Raw genomic sequence first — 20,254 nt, 5'->3', positions numbered from 1 at the left:
TGTCTGTGCCAAAGGGCAGAAATGAGCTGGGGAAAAAAGTGGGTTTAAATTTGCTGCTCGCTTTACTCTGAACCAATCACACAAAAAGACCTGAAACAAGCTGCTCTCATTGGAGGACTTAAAGAGGATGTCAAAGGTCACATCTCTTCCTCCTCTTCAGTTTAAGTCTCAGAGCTCCTCTTCAAAATGTATTCAGTTTAGTTTATTAGTAGCCTATATTATTTATGGACAATCCTCTTTTACATTAAAAGGAGCAGCTTTAGCCTCCTAATTTCCAGTTTGGCCAGTTGTGATTTGGAAACCTGAAGTACATAATTTAAATACAATAAATGACACTACATTTGTGATAACAGAGGGCCTAGGCAAAAGGGAGAGAGCCATCCAGACATGAAATGTCACACACAATTGGAGGAAGCACAGTTTGAACAGAGATATCAAAGCAGTGCATGCAACAAAGACAGCACAGAGGAGATGCGAGAACAATCACAGAGGCCAATGACCATGTCACATCGAACATATCACATCTGACAATGATTAATGTGTGCAATTATAGTTGTCAGTAAACCATGTTTTAAGGTGTGTTGTAAAGGTGGAGTATATCTGTATATCTTTGATAGTGATGGGAAGTTAGTTTCAGTTTTGTATTGCTCTAACTGTGTGAAGTGTGTTGTTGTAAATCCACTCTGATCCTGTATTTGATCATGTCTATAAACCCCTCTATTTCAGCCCTGATCAGAACAGGCTGTTTCTGTGTCTGTAGCTTTAAATATGTAAATGAGCGGTGTCTGACCACGCCACCTCTCTGGAAGGGCTCGGGTGTACTCGCTGCTTTCTGGCTCCATGTCCTATTGTTTACGGTGAGAAGGCAGACTCAGAGGGCAGAACAAACACCCACCTGGGGGAGGGGCTACTGCCCTTTGTCCAATCCAATCCAACTTTATTTAATTAAGCACTTTAAAACAACCACAGCTGACCAAAGTGCTGTACAATAAATTAAAAAAAAGTTTTAAAAAAAGGCATAATACACAATACACAACAATTTAAAAGACATAAAAACATGATTCATGGTATGCTGTAAAATAGATAAAATAAATAAAATCATCATCTTACTCGGTGTCAAAGGCCAGGGAGAAGAGAAGGGTTTTAAGACGTGATTTAAAAACAGACAGAGAAGGGGCCTGTTTAAGGTGCTGAGGCAGATTATTCCAAAGTTTAGGAGCTGCAACAGAAAACGCACGGTCCCCTCTGAGCTTCCGTTTAATTTTGGGCACCCTCAGGAGCAGCTGATCAGCTGACCTGAGGGCGCGGGTTGGTGTGTAAGAGTGTAGAAGCTCAGAGAGGTAGGGCGGGGAAAGATCATTGAGGGATTTAAAAGCAAATTTTAAAATGGATCCTAAAATGCACAGGCAACCAGTGGAGGGAGGCTAAAATGGGGGTAACGCTGTCATATTTACGAGTGCCAGTTAAAAGACGTGCAGCTGCATTTTGTACCATTTGGAGACGGGCGATGGAGGACCCACTAACCCCCACATACAAAGCATTACAGTAATCTAGCCGAGTGGTTACAAAGGCGTGGATTACTGTCTCGAAGTGCTGCCTCGGAAGAATTGGCTTTATTTTGGCTGCCTCAAATGAAAAAAGCTTGATTTGACAACAGCCTTGATGTGATTGTCAAGCTTAAGCTCAGGGTCCATTTTAACCCCCAGGTTTCAATCAATCAATCTTTATTTATATAGCGTCAATTCATAACAGGCGTTATCTCAAGACACTTTACAAAAGCAGGTAAAGGACCTTACTGTTTGTCTGTTAACATTAACAAAAGAGCAGGTAACGAGACCATGCTCATTGTTATGTTTACAAAAAGCAGGTAACGGACCTTACTGATGGCTATATTACAAGAGCCCAGCTGAATCCGTCATAGCGTGGCAAGAAAAAACTTCTCACCAGAAATCTTCAGCAGACCCGGGCTCATGACGGAACAGCCATCTGCTAAACTGTGCTGGGCTTGAAAATGGGACAAGATGCAGAAAGAAGAATAGGATGGGATGGGATAGATTGGGGGGGGGGGGGGTCTGGGCAGGCCATCCTCGTGGGGGGGTGTTTGGGCAGGCCATCCTCACCAACAGTCCCAAGGAACCTAAGAGAGCTCAGGACCTCCCAGAAAAAGGAGAGGTTAGAATATAAAGATAGTTACAAGCAGTAATAAGATATGAAAGCTGGGAGAGAGAGATAAGAGTTCATGGTGTCAGTTCCCCCGGTAGTCGAGGCCTATAGCAGCATAACTATGAGCTGGTACTAAGCCAGCCCTAACTATAAGATTTATCAAAAAGAAAAGTTTTAAGTCTATTCTTAAAAGTACCTAGTGTGTCTGCCTCCCGGACCCCGACTGGTAGACGATTCCAAAGGAGCGGTGCCTGATAACTAAAGGCTCTACCTCTCATAGTACTTTTAGAGACTATAGGCACCACGAGCAGGCCTGCATTCTGGGAACGTAATGTTCTTGTCGGATACTACGGTACAATTAACTCTTTAAGATAGGATGGTGCCTGACCGTTTAGAGCTTTGTAGGTGAGCAGAAGGATTTTAAATTATATTCTAGATTTTATAGGGAGCCAATGGAGAGAAGCCAATACAGGAGTAATGTGGTCCCTTTTCCTCGTTCTAGTAAGAACACGAGCTGCAGCGTTTTGGACGAGTTGGAGGGTCTTTAGAGATTTACCATAGCACCCTGCTAAAAGAGAATTACAGTAATCCAACCTGGAGGTAACAAATGCATGAACTAATTTTTCAGCATCATTTTGTGACAGGATCTGCCTGATCTTAGAGATATTACGAAGGTGAAAATAAGCTGTCCTTGAAATGTGTTTAATGTATGAATCAAAGGACATATCCTGATCAAACAGAACTCCTAGGTTCCTAACAGTGGTACTAGAGGCTACGCTAATACTACTAAGGGCCGTCATATCGGCAGAGAAAGGTTCTTATGTCCAATCACTATAACTTCAGTCTTGTCTGAGTTGAGCAGTAAGAAGTTTCTGGTCATCCAGGTCCTAATGTCCTTGAGGCAGGCTTCTAGTTTATGAAGCTGGTTGGTGTCTTCTGGCTTCATTGATATGTAGAGCTGAGTATCGTCTGCATAGCAATGAACATTTATGGAGTGTTTTCTCATAATACTACCTAGAGCAAGCATATATAATGTAAATAGAATCGGACCAAGCACTGATCCTTGAGGCACTCCATGGCTAACTTTGGTGTGCATAGGTGACTCATCATGAACATGCACAAACTGAGATCTGTCTGATAAATAGGATCTAAACCAACTTAAAGCAGTCCCTGTAACTCCAAGTCATTGTTCTAGTCCCTGTAACTCCAAGTCATTGTTCTAGTCCCTGTAACTCCAAGTCATTGTTCTAGTCCCTGTAACTCCAAGTCATTGTTCTAGTCTCTGTAACTCCAAGCAATTGTTCTAGTCTCTGTAACAGGATCTGATGGTCGATGGTGTCAGAAGCAGCACTAAGATCTAACAGGACAAGCACAGATAGAAGTCTCCTGTCTGAGGCTAACAGAAGATCATTTGTTACTCTAACCAGTTTCAGTGCTATGGTAAGCTCTAAATCCCGACTGGAACTCCTCAAACAAGCTGTTGTTGTGGAGAAAATCACACAACTGATTAGCTACCACTTTCTCTAAGATCTTGGAGATAAAAGGAAGGTTAGATATAGGTCTATAGTTAGCTAGAGTTCCTGAATCAAGAGTAGGCTTTTTAAGGAGCGGTTTAATTACAGCTACTTTAAATGACTGGGGTACATAACCTGCCACTAAAGATATATTGATCATATCTAGCATGGAGCTGCTAACTAGGGGAAAGACTCAGTTTATGTGTGATTTTCTCCATTACAAAAATCTCTTCCACAGTGCACATCCACTGCTTCTCAGTCTACTTTGTACCACATTCTGGTAATTGTTTTTTTACAGGCCGACAGCAGTACTTTAACAAGATACTCATCCTCTGGTTGTATTATATCCTGTGTTAAATTTCCCAAATAGAGTATCTTACATGTTTTTGGTATCTCATATCCTATTATTTTTTGTAAACCCCTCCACATTTTGTCCCAGTATCCTTTTATCTTTTGGCAGGACCAAAATATATGTGTGTGGTCAGCATCCATGTGGCCACATGGACGAAGAGGAGTCCGTTTTATATTCCCACTTATTTATCTTCTGAACGTTTCATCATTTAGATTCTAATCAATCATTTTCAGCATCCTGACACATAAATATCCGTTTATAAAATACAGAGTTCGTTGTCTAAATACAGGCTAGGTTAAGTCCAAACTGTTTAATAATAATCAATAATTATAGACAATTCAAAATGAAATCTTTTAGTCAGTAGAAACTGTCCTTTTGGTTATGAGTAGACTGCAGGTTGTTCTTCAGGTGTTTTTTTTTATCAGGTAAAGACACTAAACACTGTAACTGTGTTTGATTAGAAATAATACAGTGTGTGTGTTTGATTAGAAATAATACAGTGTGTGTGTTTGATGAGAAATAATACAGTGCTGTTTGTGTGGACATAAACAGCTGTTCGGCTGATTGACAGCTGAACGTGATCAGCTGATGTCGCGTCATGTGACGCTGTCGAGGAAACGACGTCTCATGTGTCTTAAAGCTGATTTCCTCGGTCCTTTCTCCTCGGCTTCGTTTCCTCCGTGCATCTCTGTTGGGCGGGACTAAGACGCAAGTGGAGGAGACAACTCGGAGGACACTCTGTGCAAATAAGGGAACTGAGATTGAGCCCTAGACACAATCAGGAAGAAGGCCCAGCAGAGGATGTACTTCCTGTGTCAGCTCAGATGTTATTTAGTCTTGTACATATTAGTCTTTAATTACTGGTTTATATTTTTAGTTAATTGTTATTATTTAATGTTTACATTGTACAGAGAGAGCTCAGTCTACTGAAGTTAATATCCTTGTGTGTTAAACATACCTGGACAATAAAACTGATTCTGACGTGCAATGACAGTAGAAACCAATGATCATCTCATCTGGAGAAGACACATCGATCAACTGCTCCACACTTCTGGTTCTTGTGATGACTCATTTCAGCCAACATCCCTTGTGCCAGAGCTGGAAACCTACCAGGAAGTGCACCCATCACCAGAACCACCCCAGATGCAACCTTCAGGAGTAAACTTGAAAAGGCTTTCATGAAATACACTTCTTCTTCTTCTTCTTGGTTATTGATGATCCCGTTGCACGTACAAAAAAACATATCAGAGAATCAACACAGATAAGTGCCAACAAATAGTTCAAGATAATTAACTGGATCTACACCTTCTTGTACGATAGGTGGCGGTGTGTTGACGATCCGCCAAAAACCGAGAGTAGAAGAAGAAGAAGATGTTTCCTGTCGGACAGAAAACGGAGTGACACCAAACAGCCACGTAGAGAAAGGTGAAGCTGGCAGAGAGGTGAGTCTTTACTGCTATTTAAGACCTTAACTTAAACTGTCACTGAATATAAAATAAACCCGGGGTCTGTCATGTGCTCACGTGACAGGAAGGAGCTCATTTGTTTATTTCAGATCGTCTAGAGATAACGGGTTAGCCACTTTAGCTTGACAGCTCGTAAACAGGTAGTTTCCGCTAGCATGGGGAGCTAGCTCCAGAGTCTGCCCCCTTCACATCAGTCCGGATCCAACTGGACCCAGTTCAGAGTCTGCCCTGCTTCACGACAGTCCGGATCCAACTGGACCCTGTTCAGAGTCTGCCCTCCTCCACGACAGTCCGGATCCAACTGGACCCTGTTCAGAGTCTGTTAGGTCTTCGGATCCTGTGGCAGGGTTGATCTGCGCTGGACCGGGCTAAACGGGGAGTGTTACAGGGGACACATGATGATAAATCATCTTCTGGTGTTTTAAAACATTTATGTGGGTAATGAGAGTCCACAGACCCCCAACATGTAAAATAAATACAGTCCTTTGATTGTGGTCTTCCTGAGTCTGACAGCACAGAGATATACTCCGTTTCTAATGTGCTCCCCTTGTGATGTCACGGTGGGATTCTCTCTCCCCTGGTATCTCCACCTCCAGACTAGAGCTAAAAGTTTGAACAGGTCTGCTGTTTTATCCTCTACAGAGGAGTGATGTCTGCTGGGTAAACTTGTTGTATTTAAAGAGACACACACACCAAACCCGAGCGTTAAGAGAGTTCTGGTTTCTACAGGGTCACAAACCCAGGCTCCGAGCGCACACGCACAAAGTCCGTCAACAAAGTACTTCCCCTCTCTGTCATACAGACACCCCTCTTTAAAGTTTGTGTGCTCAGCTTTTATTTTCCACAAACATGGCAGCGTCTCCCAAGGACACGGATAATCCTCCCCGCGCTGTAATGACGTTAAAGTGTGACACCTGACAGGCTTACTTTGAAAGGTGTGTGTGTGTGTGTGTGTGTGTGTGTGTGTGTGTGTGTGTGTGTGTGTGTGTGTGTCTCAAACATATAGCTGTCAGTTTCGTCCCGTGACGTTTAGATCCTGTCTGTGTATAAACGTGCTGTCTAAGTGACGATCTGATCGAGGTCATTCTGAAGCTGTTTTTATTTTTATCTTCAGTTGACTTTTGTCTTTAAGAAAAATGTTCAGAGAAAGACGTCCGACGGCTTCTTTAAAAACACTCTGTAGAAGATTTGAAATTAAAGCGCTTTAACTTCTGCCGTCAGCATCATCAGACGGCGTGAAAGCTGCGGCGCTGTGAGAACGCCGCACACGCTAAGTATTTGTAAACTGTCAGATATTTAAAGAACAAAATAAAAATGCATAGAAAGATCAAACAGGAAGCAGCAACAAGGGTCAAGTCTCTTCTTTGTAAAGAGCGTTCTTCTTCAACATGAACCTTTTTCTCTCCGTAGTGCTGCGGACGCCGGCGTGATCCCAACGGGCCCGCCTCCACCCAGCATGGCTTTGTGAGGAGTTTCTGTTTCATCGTGACGGTTCAGATTATTTGTTTTCATGATGACGGACACTGATGGATCAGAAGCGACTCAGATGGACGCTGAAGTCCATCAATATGATAACGCTGTAAAACCCAAAGAGGCTGGCGGCCATGACGGGGAAACGCCTTTGAAACAGCGAGCGCTGGAGGACGCCGCCAACACAAACGGGGATCTTCCCATCGGTGAGTCCTAACGCCTCCTCACACATGCTGCTGATCAGACAGTTATCTATATCACAGTTTGACATGTGGGACAAACGCGCGGCGGTACGGGTCAAGCGATCCTGGGTCATGGCGTCCCGTTATTCTGACATCAGCTGCTCGTATAGCAAAAGAAACATGAAGAAGCCTTTTAAAGAGTTCGGTTCTTTCAATCAGAACAAAAGAAAAGATGACGCTGAGGTTGGGGGGGAATCATGGGAGTGCTTCTCCCCCCGGTATTTTCACAGCAACAACGCAACTTCCCGTCTCTCCCACGACGTTTCTTCTCTCCAGCGTCCGTGACGATCACGATCACCAGCCCGTCTTAGCTTCAGGTACAGTGACCCCGTGACCTCCGGAGGGGCGTTCACAAAGTGAGACAGGAAGTGTGATCCTGTCAGAAAACACAGAGTGAAAGATGTTTGAGTATTGATCACGTCATCGTTTGATCAGCACAGACGTTTAGTTTTCAGTGTTTTTCTGTTTGAGAGATTACTGTCTTTCTTTGACTCATTGTTGTTGTTGTTGTTGTCATGTTTGGTTGGATGTGTGCTGTTCAGCTTCTTCTGTCGGGTTCTTGGCTTGTCTCTCTTGCTCGTCCGTCTGACTCCTCTCTCTCTCTTTTTCTCTGATTTGATTGACTGACCATAAAAAGGGTCTGTGTGCTTTTTGCTGTGTTTTTTAAAGCTGCTGTATAAATAAAGTTATAATTAAAGATCCTTCTCTGTCATGACCGTCGCTGTGCTGTGATTGGCTGATTCTGCTGCAGGAATCAGCCTGGTGTCCTTTAGATCTCCTGCTTGTATCCTGCCATGTCGGAGCAGTTTCAGTGGTTAGTAAAGGCCCGAGGCGCTGCACGGCTCTTTGAGCTGACCTGTTAAATATCTGAGCTGAATTCTGATTGGTCGTTGTCATGCAGGCACTGTGCTGATCATCTTCAGTGGTTAGAGAGACCAGCAGCTGTTATGGTTGCTCACACACGGCTCTATATGTGAGAACATAAAACCGCTGCAGCCTCCTCCTTCCATCCTGGCCCTCGCCGTATCGAAGCAGCGATGAGATCTTAGGCTGCAGTTTGAACACAGGACAGAAAACACGTCTGCTGATTTTAAATTTGTCTCGCTTGTGCGTCCTGATAGGAAGAGGAAATGCAGAAGGTTTTGCTCGGCAGGTGCAGTGAGCATTTGAAGCCACATTCTTCCCTGAAGCCGGTTTATGTTGACAAAGTTACCGATCCAGCCTGACCAGTGGAGCGACTTTGACCCCCCCCCTTCTCTTTCAGGTCCCATCGGATCCTCAGACGTGATGCCAAATGGAGACGGACTGGCGGAGGGCTTTGGTGCCGAGGGTAAAACTCATATCAATGGGTCCCTGTCTCCAACAGCCCCCCCTCCTCAGAGCACCGGCTCTCCTGTCAACTCCCAGACCCAAGAGCCCCCCTCAGGTGCTGCTTCTTATCCACCCATGATGCTAGGGAGGTCTGAGGGTGCTAGTGCTGAGCTCACGCTTCACACGGGTGATTCATTGCAGTCGCTCAGACTCAGTATGCCTATGCAGGAGACTGAACTGTGTAAGCATTTACCAATGTGTGTGCCCCCCCCCCACATTTTAACCTCATCCTTCTGTTTTGTATCCTTTTTTAACCTCCTCCTTCGTTTGAACACATGGACATTGTTTGAGCTTCACATCTGATGGCTTGATTAGAAATGGGAGGGGCTTGTTTGGACTGATCTCTGGCATGTTGTGTTTCGGGATCTCTTCTTTAAAGTCGGGCTCAGGGCTTGATGCAGTGGAAATGCATTTGAAGAAGCTAAAGCTAAAGGGACAAAGTGAGCTGTTAAAGGCTCTGAGCTGTGGTAGAAGTGAAGCGCAGTTGATGTGTCTGATCTCTCCGTGTTGCTTTCAGCCTTCGAGAAGCCGTCACTGGAGATGGAGAACGAGGAGAAGATCCGCCTGGAGGCCCGGCGGCGTCTGGAGGAGCAGCTCAAACAGTACAGAGTGCAGAGACACAAGGAGAGGGTACGTGAACAAAGAGCCACTGTTTCATCCACTAGATGTCGCCACTGAGCCCCAAAACAAACCTCACACCTCCAACGGCGCTTCCTGTTTCCTGTTTCTACCAAGGAGTGGCAGAGTTCAACACGATGGGTGGACTGAACTGAAGGAGCTGCCGGATAATGTTAGCAGGCTAATGTTAGCTGGCTAATGTTAGCTGGCTTATGTTAGTTGGCTAATGTTAGTTGGCTAATGTTAGCTGGCTAATGTTAGCTGGCTAATGTTATCAGGCTAATGTTAGTTGGCTAATGTTAGCTGGCTAATGTTAGCTGGCTAATGTTATCAGGCTAATGTTAGTTGGCTAATGTTAGCTGGCTAATGTTAGCTGGCTAATGTTATCAGGCTAATGTTAGTTGGCTAATGTTAGCTGGCTAATGTTAGCTGGCTAATCTTATCAGGCTAATTCTTCTTCTTTGCTCTCGTCCATGACTGAAATAAAACAGCTTTTATACAAAGAGGGAGTAAACAGCTCTGACAACAACAACACAGCCAGGGGGACTCACACACACCTACACATACACAGACACACCTACACATACACACCTACACAGACACACACACACACACACAGACACACATACACATACACCTACACAAACACACACACAGACACACACACACACACCTACACACACACAGACGCACACACCTACACACACACACACACACACACAGACACACACACACCTACACACACACACAGACGCACACACCTACACAGACACACACACACACACACACCTACACAAACACACACACAGACACACACACACACCTACACACACACACACACAGACGCACACACCTACACACACACACACACACAGACACACACACACCTACACACACACACAGACGCACACACCTACACACACGCACACCTACACAGACACACACACACACGCACACCTACACAGACACACCTACACACACACGCACACAGACGCACACACACACACACACACACACACACACTTGGTGTGGGACTTGTGTTTGTATCTTGAGATTTATGTTGTCGTGTTTGTTTCTGTTTGTAGTCTCACCGCAGCGCCCCCAAGAACAGGTTCAGCACCCTGGACCCAGAGCTCATGCTGCATCCTGAGGCTCTTCCCAGGGCCAGCACTGTCGCCATGACAACAGAGTATTCCTTCCTGAGGACCAGTGTCCCTCGAGGTCCCAAACTGGGAAGCTTGGGAATTCCCCCACCCAAGGAGAGGAAGTCCAGGTCCCCCCGCCCAAGCAAGATCCACTCGTTGGCGGACTACAAGTCTCCTGATAGTGACGGTGGAAGTGCAGGAGGCGGGGCCGTGAGAGCAGCAGACAACGCCACGAGCTCCCTCCACTCCACCGTGAGCTCCGTCTCCACTCTGTCCGAGGTCAGTGTGATGTCAGAGGGCAGCACCTGGGAGAGCGAGGCACAGCCGCTCGCTTCGCTGCAGGTCGTGGACAACGTGTCCGAAATGGACGGCAGTGAATCAGGAACGAGACCGGGGAACGATGGCAATGACAGCGACAGCTCGTCTTACAGCAGCGTGTCCACCAGGGGGGCGTACGGCCTGCTCTCGGCCGCCGTGGAACGACAGAGGGGACCGTACACGGTAGAGGGGCGGGAGATCGCTCCTGACGCCATGGGACAGTTCCCCTCCTTGCAGGAGGTGCTGCAGGCAGCCAGCGAGGAGCAGCAGCTGCTGGAGGGGGCGGCAGAGCCTCGCAGTCGCAGAGACAGTTTCTCCAGCAGGTATTTGTCAGGAGAAAGACTCTCCAGGGTCAAATTCAAGGACATGCATTAACAAATGAGCTGCGTTTGTGTTCTCAGTGTGTCTCTGGAGAGTTCAGTGATGGGCCACGATGAAGTGCTGCAGGTGTTGAAAGAGAAGATGAGACTGGAGGGTCAGCTGGAGTCTCTGTCATCTGAGGCCAATCAGGTAACCTGTTGTCTGTTTCCATGTCCTCCCAGCACATGATCTGTGTGGTACATGAGCTGCAGAGATTCATGTGAAATAAGAGCTTCTTGTTGATTGAAAGGTTAAATGTTAGTCCTTCTCATGATACCTGACAGAGAAGAAGTCTGTAAAACCTTGAATATTAGGTACAGCCGTCTTTGAGACTCGAGCTGATTTTAGAGGGAATAAAGGTTGATGTTTTCATCCATCGCGTTCAGCGACGTCTTCAACGTGCAGCTCTGCTTTAGCGTTGTGGAGCGCTCCTCTGAGCTACAGTACGCTGGTTGAGAGAGAGTCAAGATGACACCTTGTTGGAAACATCCAGAATGATTGGGCTCAACATCAGTGATCTATCGTGCAGGCTCTAAAGGAGAAGACGGAGCTGCAGGCCCAGCTGGCCACGGTGAACGCTCAGCTGCAGGCTAAGAAGGAGGAGGCTCGGGTCAGCCAGGAGAAGCAGAGCGTCCTCCATGCCGAGGTTGGCACACTGCGACAGAACTGCAGCCAGCTGGAAAAGGCCATGGTGGAGCTGCAGGGCAGCCTGGAGAGCAAGAACGCCAGTCTGGCTTCTGTCAGCAATGACCTGAAGCTGGCTGAAGACCAGTACAGCAGGCTGATGGGGAAGGTGGAGGAGATGCAAAACACGGTGACATCCAGAGACTCTGCAGGTGAGGCATAGAGATGCAACATTCAGTCTAGTTCACACAGCATGCTTTCCACTAAATTACATCTTTTGACTTTCACCTCTGCAGTTCAGGATTTGCGTCTGCAGATGGGGGGTCTTCAGGGCCAGCTCCAGCAGGTTCAGCTGGAGCGCAGCACCCTGCAGAGCCGGTTGAAGACCTCTCAGGCTGAAATCGACTCTCTGCAGCAGGTCAGGCTGTGGTACCAGCAGCAGCTCGCTCTGGCCCAGGAGGCCAGGGTGCGGCTGCAGAGCGAAATGGCAAACATGCAGGTGAGCTCGATCGCTGCCGTTCATCAAGGCTTCACGTGTGTCAGACATCAGCTGACACATTGGTTTGTTTTCTCTCCCAGGCTGGACAGATGACTCAGATCGGGGTCCTGGAACATTTGAAGCTGGAAAATGTGACTCTGTCCCACCAACTCAACGAGACACAACACCGCTCCATCAAAGACAAAGAGCGCATCGCTGTGCAGCTGCAGAGCATCGAGGTACACTCACCAGCCTCTCTGGGTCAACATGCCAACCTCGGGTTTGTTAACAACCTGCAGGGGAGTCGACCTGCAGGAGGGTCGACAACAACCAAACAAGCTCAAGTGCATTCAGCATTTAAAGGACTTAAATGATCAAAGACCGACTCACGTTCACGTTTCTGTTTGTGACCTAGGCCGACATGCTGACACAGGAAGCAGCTTACAAGCAGATCCAGGATGCAAAGTCCATGGTGGAGGACGATCTGCAGGTCAAACTGGAGGAATTTGAGGAAGAGCGAGAACGCTTAATTAAAATGGCAAACACAGCCAGCACCCTGGAGAGGGAACTGGAGCAGGTAGTTACACCAGGTATTACCCTGCTGTGTTTTCACTCATTGTTGTTTCCTGCTCTAAACTAGTTTTCCGTCCCTCTCAGGTGAGGTTGAACCTTTCCCAGAAGGACTTGCAGCTGCAGTCGCTTCAGAAAGAGCATCTGGAGCTGATGCGCCATCTGACCGCCGCTCAGGAGAGCCTGCAGACCAAAGAGCAGTCCATCAACCAGCTGGAGGCTCGGTACCTGGAGCTTGAGGCCCAGCTGGCCGAGCTGCAGACGGACAGCAGCGCCAAGGACGACAACATCCAGTTCCTGCAGAACGAGAAGATCGTCCTGGAGGTGGCGCTGCAGGCGGCCAGGGCCGACAAGAGCCAACTGGACGACGCCGCTGAACGGCTCGGGGAAGATGTTCTGGTAGCTTCAGATGTCTTGGATCAGCTCAGGCAGGAAGTCCAGGTCAAAGCCAATCAGGTATGAGACAGGTGGGAGGTGAATGATTCTTCTTCTGTTAGTCTCAGAGGTGGTGATGTTACACGCTGTCTGCACGCCAGCGTTCAGATCTCTGTCTGCACGCCAGCGTTCAGATCTACGCTCATTTATTAAATATGTTTCTCTCAGCTCTTTGGTTGATGTTGGACTACACACACGGACACACACGGACACACCCACACACTCACACACTCTGAATGATTAGCTGAATCTCTTTGTGTTGCAGATTGAAAGTCTTCAACAGGAAAACAGTTCAGTGAAGAAACAAGCTCAGAAACTGAAGGAGCAGCTCCAACAGCAGAAGGTGAGTCTCTGTTTGAAGATCATCCAGAGAGGTCCATGTGGACAGAGGCTGCTCATATAAGGGGAGGAGCTTACTGACAGCGTTTTAGAAAGCCTTCAGACTCAACGTTGATCTTTGTCCTTGAATTTAAAAAGCGAGGTGGCGTCCCTCTAGTGGTCACACTTCTGTTCTGCATTTAATGAACAAAAATGGATTAAAGTTCAGTTTTGATAAAAGTTTCAAAAGTGTGAAAAACGAACATGACAAGAAAAGGGTGATAAGCTTTCACACTTACTCGGAAGTCTCTGATTCACTGATCTGACACGCTGACATCAGAGAGTCTGACAGGAAGTGACCACAGGCAAAGCAGAACATTGGCTGCAGTTCTTCAGAGCAGAGAACAGAAACCATCTTAAAGTCATCACCACAAAGAAAAACCATCATCATCTATGGAGAGTCCTCATTAAGGTCAGAGGGATTCTGGGAAGAGCTGGGTCTTTAGCTTTTTCTTAAAGGTGCAAACAGACTCTGCAGATCAAATGAAGTTTGTTAGTTTGTTCCACCACCGGGGGGCGACAGAGGAGAAGAGTCCAATCTTAGGACCCTGCAGTGAAGGTTGGATCAGATGCCCTTCATTGTCAGAGCGTAGAGGGAGGAGGGACGCTGCTGCTGGAGACTTGGTCTTCAGTCAGAGAGGAGAACGTGTTGCAGTGTGAGGTGTGAACATGTACACACACAAACACACCAGGATGGATGCTGCAATATTAAATCAAATTCCCCCCAAAGAAGAAACCTCACAGAAGAGTTTGAGAGTGGGTGTGTAAACATGTCCGACATCAGGCGGTTTGTAAGAGACTGTCTGAGACACAGTGCGCTTACAGGAGCACATCCTGTCAGCCAGAGAGGAGAAACAGCACTTCCTCATGCTCTCATTCACAGGTGATGGTGGAAGCGTACCGCCGCGACGCCAGCTCCAAAGACCAGTTGATCTCGGAGCTGAAGTCCACCAAAAAGCGTCTTGTGGCGGAGGTGAAGGACCTGAAGCAGGAGCTGCTGGGAGCTGAAGGCCAGAAGAAGGAGGCGGAGCTGGAGCAGGCCCGCCTGCAGAAGGAGGTGCTGAGAGTCCAGGAGCTGATGAACAACATGGAGACGCATCTGCAAACTATCCAGGAAGAAAGGGACCAGCTGCAGACCCAGATCCAGGTAAGCATGAAACCTTCATCTTCTCTGAGTGCTTCAGATGAAATCCACGGTGCTCAGTACGCTGTCCCTCCATTCAGTCCGTGCAGTTTGACCAGAGCCAGCTGGCAGCAGTGACGGAGGAGAACGAAGGGCTGAGGAAACAGGTGGAGCAACTGGAGGGAGAAGCCAAGAAGTGAGTCATGTGCTGCATGAAGATCAGGCCAGCCTGATGATTTCTCTGTTGTCTATTTTTGAGCTCCAGTGGAAAACACTTATATAATTGCTTTTCTCCACGTGATGAGTTACTGCATGTTGTTTTCAAAGTCTGATCGCTTCACCTGGCTTGTTTGCTTTCCATGGGAAGTCCGTCTATGGTTCTGTTGTGCGTCACGCAGGGCCATCTCGGAGCAGAAGGTGCGTGTGAAGCGGCTGGGGACAGATCTGACCAGCGCTCAGAAGGAGATGAAGGCCAAACACAAAGCCTACGAAAACGCCGTGGGCATCCTGAGCAGGAGGCTCCAGGAGGCTCTGAGCGACAAGGAGACAGCCGAGGCCGAGCTGGTCAAACTCAAGGCCCAGGTGTCTGATGGGGGAAACAGCCAGATCTTACAGGTACAGAATAGACCAGGTTCATCACAACCCACAGGTTGACTCGTGGCGTACAGAGAGCGAAAAATACAGAAATAAACACGGCCACTGCACGACTGAAGACACGCCATGAGGCGGAAATTCTTCAGAATCAGTCACCTGACTCAAATGTCGGGTCTGACTCTGCCTCAGAGAGCGCCCCCTAACGGCAGAGATCTATGATGTTGTTGTTGTTCAGACCTGATTTTAAGAGATGTGTTCTCTTGGCTTTGCTTCATTTCTTGGTCCAGGAGAAGATGAAGGTCCTGCAGGCCGAGCTGCAGGTTGTGACCAAAAGCAAGAGCATGCTGGAGAAGGAGCTGCAGGAGGTGATCACGCTCACCTCCACAGAGCTGGAGGAGTACCAGGAGAAGGTGATGGAGCTCGAAGACGAGGTGACTCATTCAATGTGAACTTCTCTGTGATTCTTCTTCTCTTCGTGTGTGCTCGTCTGTATCCATGACGTGAGTTGATTCCACAGCTTCAGGAGGCCCGCTGCTTCAAGAAGCGTATCCGAAAGTTAGAGGACGCCAACAAGAAGCTCGCACTGGAGCTGGAGCACGAAAAGGGGAAACTGGCAGGACTGGCACAGTCCCACAACACACTGCGGGAGCATTCCAACATCTTAGAGACGGCCTTAGCAAAGAGAGAGGCAGACCTGGTCCAGCTCAACTTACAGGTGACGACATGCACACTTCTCATACCGTGCAGTGACAACTGCAGGCACAGACTGACTCTCTCTGTCTCTCAGGTCCAAGCGGTTCTGAAGCGGAAAGAGGAGGAGGACCAGCAGATGAAGCAGGTGGTCCAGACGCTGCAGCTCGCCTTGGAAAAAGAGAAAAGCAAAGTGAAGGATCTAAGGGAACAGGTAGGTCTCATCATTCCTCTCCAGTGATTCCAGACTCATTCAACACATGCTCCTCACAGCAGGAGTCTCTGTCAGACGACATGCAGCTGTTGATGTGTGCACAGATCGTAGTGGTGATATTCAAACAGGATATAAACTCCTCCTCCGTCTGAGGGGATTCTCCCCCAGGAGAAAATAATAGCTGTTGTAACGTGTAAATGAATCTTTTTGGAGCATTTTGAGACTCATTTCTTCAACATGTTTTTTCTCTGATTGACACTGAGGGTAAATATCATCACGGTGTGAAACTGAAATCCATCATAGAGACAGAGAACTGTGATCTGCAGAGAGGAGCGACTCTATCTCCAAACGGCTATGGCCGATCTTATTTCAACAGTAGTTTGCATGTTTTAATCTTTATGAGGATAATAATATTATATATATTCTGAATCTGCAGAGTCAACTCTGAATCTGCTTCAACTATGGACGAAACCACTGCCAAGGCAGGGGGGGACCAGATCTTAAAAAACAAACTTTATTTAGAATAAGTGTTTTCAACACATATTAATATGTTTATCATGACATGATTACTGGGGGGGGTCCGGACCCCCCTGTCCCCCCTGGGATTTCCGCCCGTGGCTCCAGGTTGAGTTCTGTAAACATCTGGAGGGTTCTGAGAGTGTGAAAGCCCTGTTGGCTCCTCTAATGCTGCGATCATGTGACGTGTCCTCTAGGTGGCAGCAGCAAAGGCTGAAGCAGCCCACAACAGGCGGCACTACCGGGCAGCCATGCTGGAGCTGTCGGAGATCAAAAAGGACCTACAGGCCAAAGAGGACCTTGTCCGAGCTCTGCAGGATGAGTCCCTCAAACTACAGTATGTGTGTTTTTCATCACTTCCTGTCGTTGTGGGTGTTGCTCCCCCTGATGTCTGAATGTCGTACTGCAGGACTCAGGACCAGCAGCACGCTCAGGAGGTGTCACGCTTCCAGGAGGAGCTGGCTGAGGCCCGTCTGCAGCTCCAGATCCTCCAGAAACAGCTGGATGAGGAACTGGCCAAGCAGCCTCTCACCCACCAGGAGGTATAGACGGAGTGTTAGCCTGAGATATGTCATGATCCTTCCTCTCCTGCTCAGTGCATCCTAGACTTTGACTCTTCACTGTGTGCTCAGGTGGAGGACCTGAAGTGGGAGCTGGAGCAGAGGCAGAGGGAGATCGAGGCTCAGAAGCAGCAGCAGGAGATGATGGAGCAGTGTCAACACAGAGAACTGGACAACCTCCACAGAGCTCTGCAGGCAAGAGCTCCTCAGGACACAAGCAGGCTGACAGAGAGAATTCATATTGGATGGCTTTAAGTCGTTGATGAGAGCTTAGTGAAGCATGACGAGAAAACGGAGCATATAAACCTACATGTTTGCAAACACGCTACACGTCTGCTCAGCAAGCAGGTGACATGATCCTGTCACTTTAAATGAGTAAATACTAAAGAGTGGAACTCCACATGCTAACAGTTAGCAAACATCAGGCTGAGTCCTGCTGCACAGTCTTATAGCCCAGTAATACTACGGGCTGTTTAGTTTCTCACTACGCACGCCGTCGACGAAGGCGAGACGACAGCACCATGTGACTGGAGTTTGAATGTGTGAGCTCAGTCATGTGAACATGGATCCTTCTCTCTGTGTCAGAACATAAAGGTGGAGCTGGAGTCGGTGCAGGAGGAGCTGAGCGGCACCAGGAAGGACAAGTTCATGCTGCAGGCTAAAGTGGGTGAGCTGAGGAACAGCATGAAGACGGTCCTGCTGCAGAACCAGCAGCTGAAACAGGACCTGAAACAGAGCCGCTTCAGGAAGGTACGGGCGTCTCTTCTGTCATGAGCTGTGTTTCTACTGCGCTACACAGCCACCACTTTACATTTCTACCTTCAGTTAAAGGTCATATCTTATGAAAAACATCTTTGACACATCCAGAGTGGAACCACTTATTTCTAAAGTGTAAACTTACAAAGAGTCTCACCGCCCATCTGCCCTGAAAGTGTCTGCTGGAGAGAAGGGGCTCAGGCACATCCTGCATCTGGCAGATCGGTCATGTGACCCCTGCGCCGTGTTCTGGCTGTGTGGGACTCAGAGTATGATCACATGCATGTGTTGTATTACCACGTCATGCTAAAGCGGGGGAGGGGGGAGGGGGTATGAGCCTCATACGTGAGTGTGCCTGAAATGAATCCCTGACATGCTGGCCTCTGTTTTTGTTGAAGCAGCAGCGAATGGAGCTGAAGAGTGAAGGAAACCCATCCACCCCAGTGACACCAGTTAAGATCCCAGACTGCCCAGTGCCTGCTTCACTGCTGGACGAGCTGCTCAAACCATCGACGTCTGTCAACAAGGAGCCGCTCAACAACCTGCACAACTGTTTACGACAACTCAAGTAAGCACAGGAAGTGGAGCTGTTTGCTGCGTCCTGCTGTGCTCCAGCTTAATGTGTTTTCATCCTCAGGGAGGAGATGGACAGCCTCCAGAGGCAGATGGAGGAGCACACAGTGAGCGTGCACCAGTCCATCAGCTCGTGGACGGACTCAGAGGACGGACTGACTGCACCGGGGATCGAAAACAACGCCACCAAATCATCCACGCCGCTCGATAAGACGGGGGTGGAAAATAACAATGAAGCCGAACAACAGCAATCGTAACAGGAGAAGTTGTTCTCCGGCCCGTGGAGGGAGGGTGGAGTTTTATCCACTACGGCACTTTGAAGCCCCTTATATCCTTTCTTACCGATCGCTGCCAACATTTGGCGGCACAGACGTGCTTCTGCAGAGTAATACTTTGTACACCATAGCTTTATTCTTTATTCTTTCTTATTTGGGTGTTTTATACTTTTGTTGTGCCATTTACACATTTATTTATTTTAGAAGGGATTAAACTTGTCTGACAGCTCCCCCCCCCCCCCCCTCCCCCTTCACTTTAGTCATAGTAGATACAAACAGTAACGGGTCACTTTCACTCTGGAGTCTGACAGAAAGGTGTTCAGTGACCTTTGACCTCCTCAGAGTCTAATGATGCTACTCCACTGACATAGTTAGCAAACGTTGAGTGTTCCCGGACTGGCGATGATGACGTGCTGCTCCACGTCGTCGTGCCTGTGACTAAGTGACGCCGCTCGACGTGCGGACGCCTCCACCTGGTCTCCAAGCAGTCGATGACCTCTCGTCACTTCTTTTCCATGAAGTCAGAAGTCACAGTTTCTGTTTGTTCGATGGGCTCTTTGTTGAAATGCAGTCTTCTTTAGATGTGTTGTGACCATATTAGCCGTTCATCTCTGAAACCTTTGTTCTCGGTTCTGTATGCAGCGGGTCGACGTCGCACGGACTGCGCTCATTTAAAAGCAAAAAGAAAAAAGGAAGCCTTAAAGCGATATTTAACATACTGTAAAGGACGTGTGTGTGTGTGTGTGTGGGGTGTGTGCAAGATTTGAACTGTAATAATGTGTGTACTGAAGAATACATGTTGGTCTCCCTAACTGACACTGCACATGATGGAGACTTCACTTCCTGCTCCCCTAACAGCTGACGTGTTCTGTTACATTTGGTACATAACAGTATTTACATGCTCGTCCTGGATCACACATTGTTTTTATGGCTGCTTCATGATCGTTGTTTTCAGAGTTTAATATATGAGTAGAGTTCCCTTTTCTTTTGTATGATTGTAAATTAATCCAAATTGTTTAACAATGTTAAAAGAGGAATTACGACATATCGACGATGAACCATAAATCTAAGCGGACTGATGAGCGAGGGGTCACTGGACGTACGTCGTCCCCTCACTGAAAACCTTTTCATCACTCATAACTTTTCCAAAGGGACAAAAAAACATGTTACGAGGGAAATGATTACCGAGGAAATTAACAAAGGATATATTAAAATACTGTGTGCTGTCTGTTCTCGGGGTCGACCGATTATGAGTCACGAGAGGGATTACAGATATGAAGTCACAGCCTCCGTAAAAAGAGTCTGAACATCCTGGACACACGGGTGTAAAAACCTTCAAACTCATAGACAGAAAAATAATCTGCCAAAGTAAAAACCACATTAAAGAGACTGAAGCCTGAAGTATGCCAGCTGCGGTCATGTTGGTCTGTGAGCAGCAGGGGGCGTTTG

General features: G+C 47.5%; 1 protein-coding gene across 2 annotated transcripts; it reads left to right on the top strand.

Moving 5' to 3' along the window:
* Positions 1–5,300: 5,300 nt before the first annotated feature.
* golga3 (golgin A3) lies at positions 5,301–19,852 on the top strand. Of its 2 annotated transcripts, none has more exons than XM_079363629.1 (24): positions 5,301–5,471; positions 6,906–7,171; positions 8,472–8,759; positions 9,096–9,208; positions 10,282–10,982; positions 11,061–11,169; positions 11,549–11,855; positions 11,940–12,142; positions 12,223–12,360; positions 12,537–12,698; positions 12,779–13,147; positions 13,392–13,469; positions 14,388–14,651; positions 14,729–14,823; positions 15,026–15,242; positions 15,509–15,652; positions 15,739–15,936; positions 16,009–16,125; positions 16,839–16,978; positions 17,051–17,183; positions 17,274–17,396; positions 17,787–17,951; positions 18,359–18,525; positions 18,595–19,852. In XM_079363629.1, the coding sequence occupies exons 2-24, from the start codon at positions 7,006–7,008 to the stop codon at positions 18,785–18,787; spliced, it is 4,590 nt and encodes a 1,529-aa protein (XP_079219755.1). In that variant the 5' UTR covers positions 5,301–5,471; positions 6,906–7,005; the 3' UTR covers positions 18,788–19,852. The 2 variants fall into 2 exon arrangements, with proteins under 2 accessions (XP_079219755.1, XP_079219756.1); XM_079363630.1 differs by having other exon boundaries at positions 5,304–5,471; positions 8,472–8,633.
* Positions 19,853–20,254: the final 402 nt, after the last annotated feature.

Source organism: Symphodus melops (genome assembly GCF_947650265.1).
Source record: "Symphodus melops genome assembly, chromosome: 1".
In the NCBI taxonomy this organism is placed as follows: Eukaryota; Metazoa; Chordata; class Actinopteri; order Labriformes; family Labridae; genus Symphodus; species Symphodus melops.
Note: the sequence above shows the minus strand (reverse complement) of the source record. Positions and strands in the feature narration are given on the sequence as shown.

Excerpts from the sequence above, each read along its gene's own strand:
- golga3 (XM_079363629.1), top strand. The coding sequence starts at position 7,006 with ATGATGACGGACACTGATGGATCAGAAGCGACTCAGATGGACGCTGAA. Across the intron at positions 7,172-8,471 it reads AAACGGGGATCTTCCCATCG|GTCCCATCGGATCCTCAGAC; the intron begins GTGAGTCCTAAC and ends CTTCTCTTTCAG. Across the intron at positions 15,653-15,738 it reads TGATGGAGCTCGAAGACGAG|CTTCAGGAGGCCCGCTGCTT; the intron begins GTGACTCATTCA and ends TTGATTCCACAG.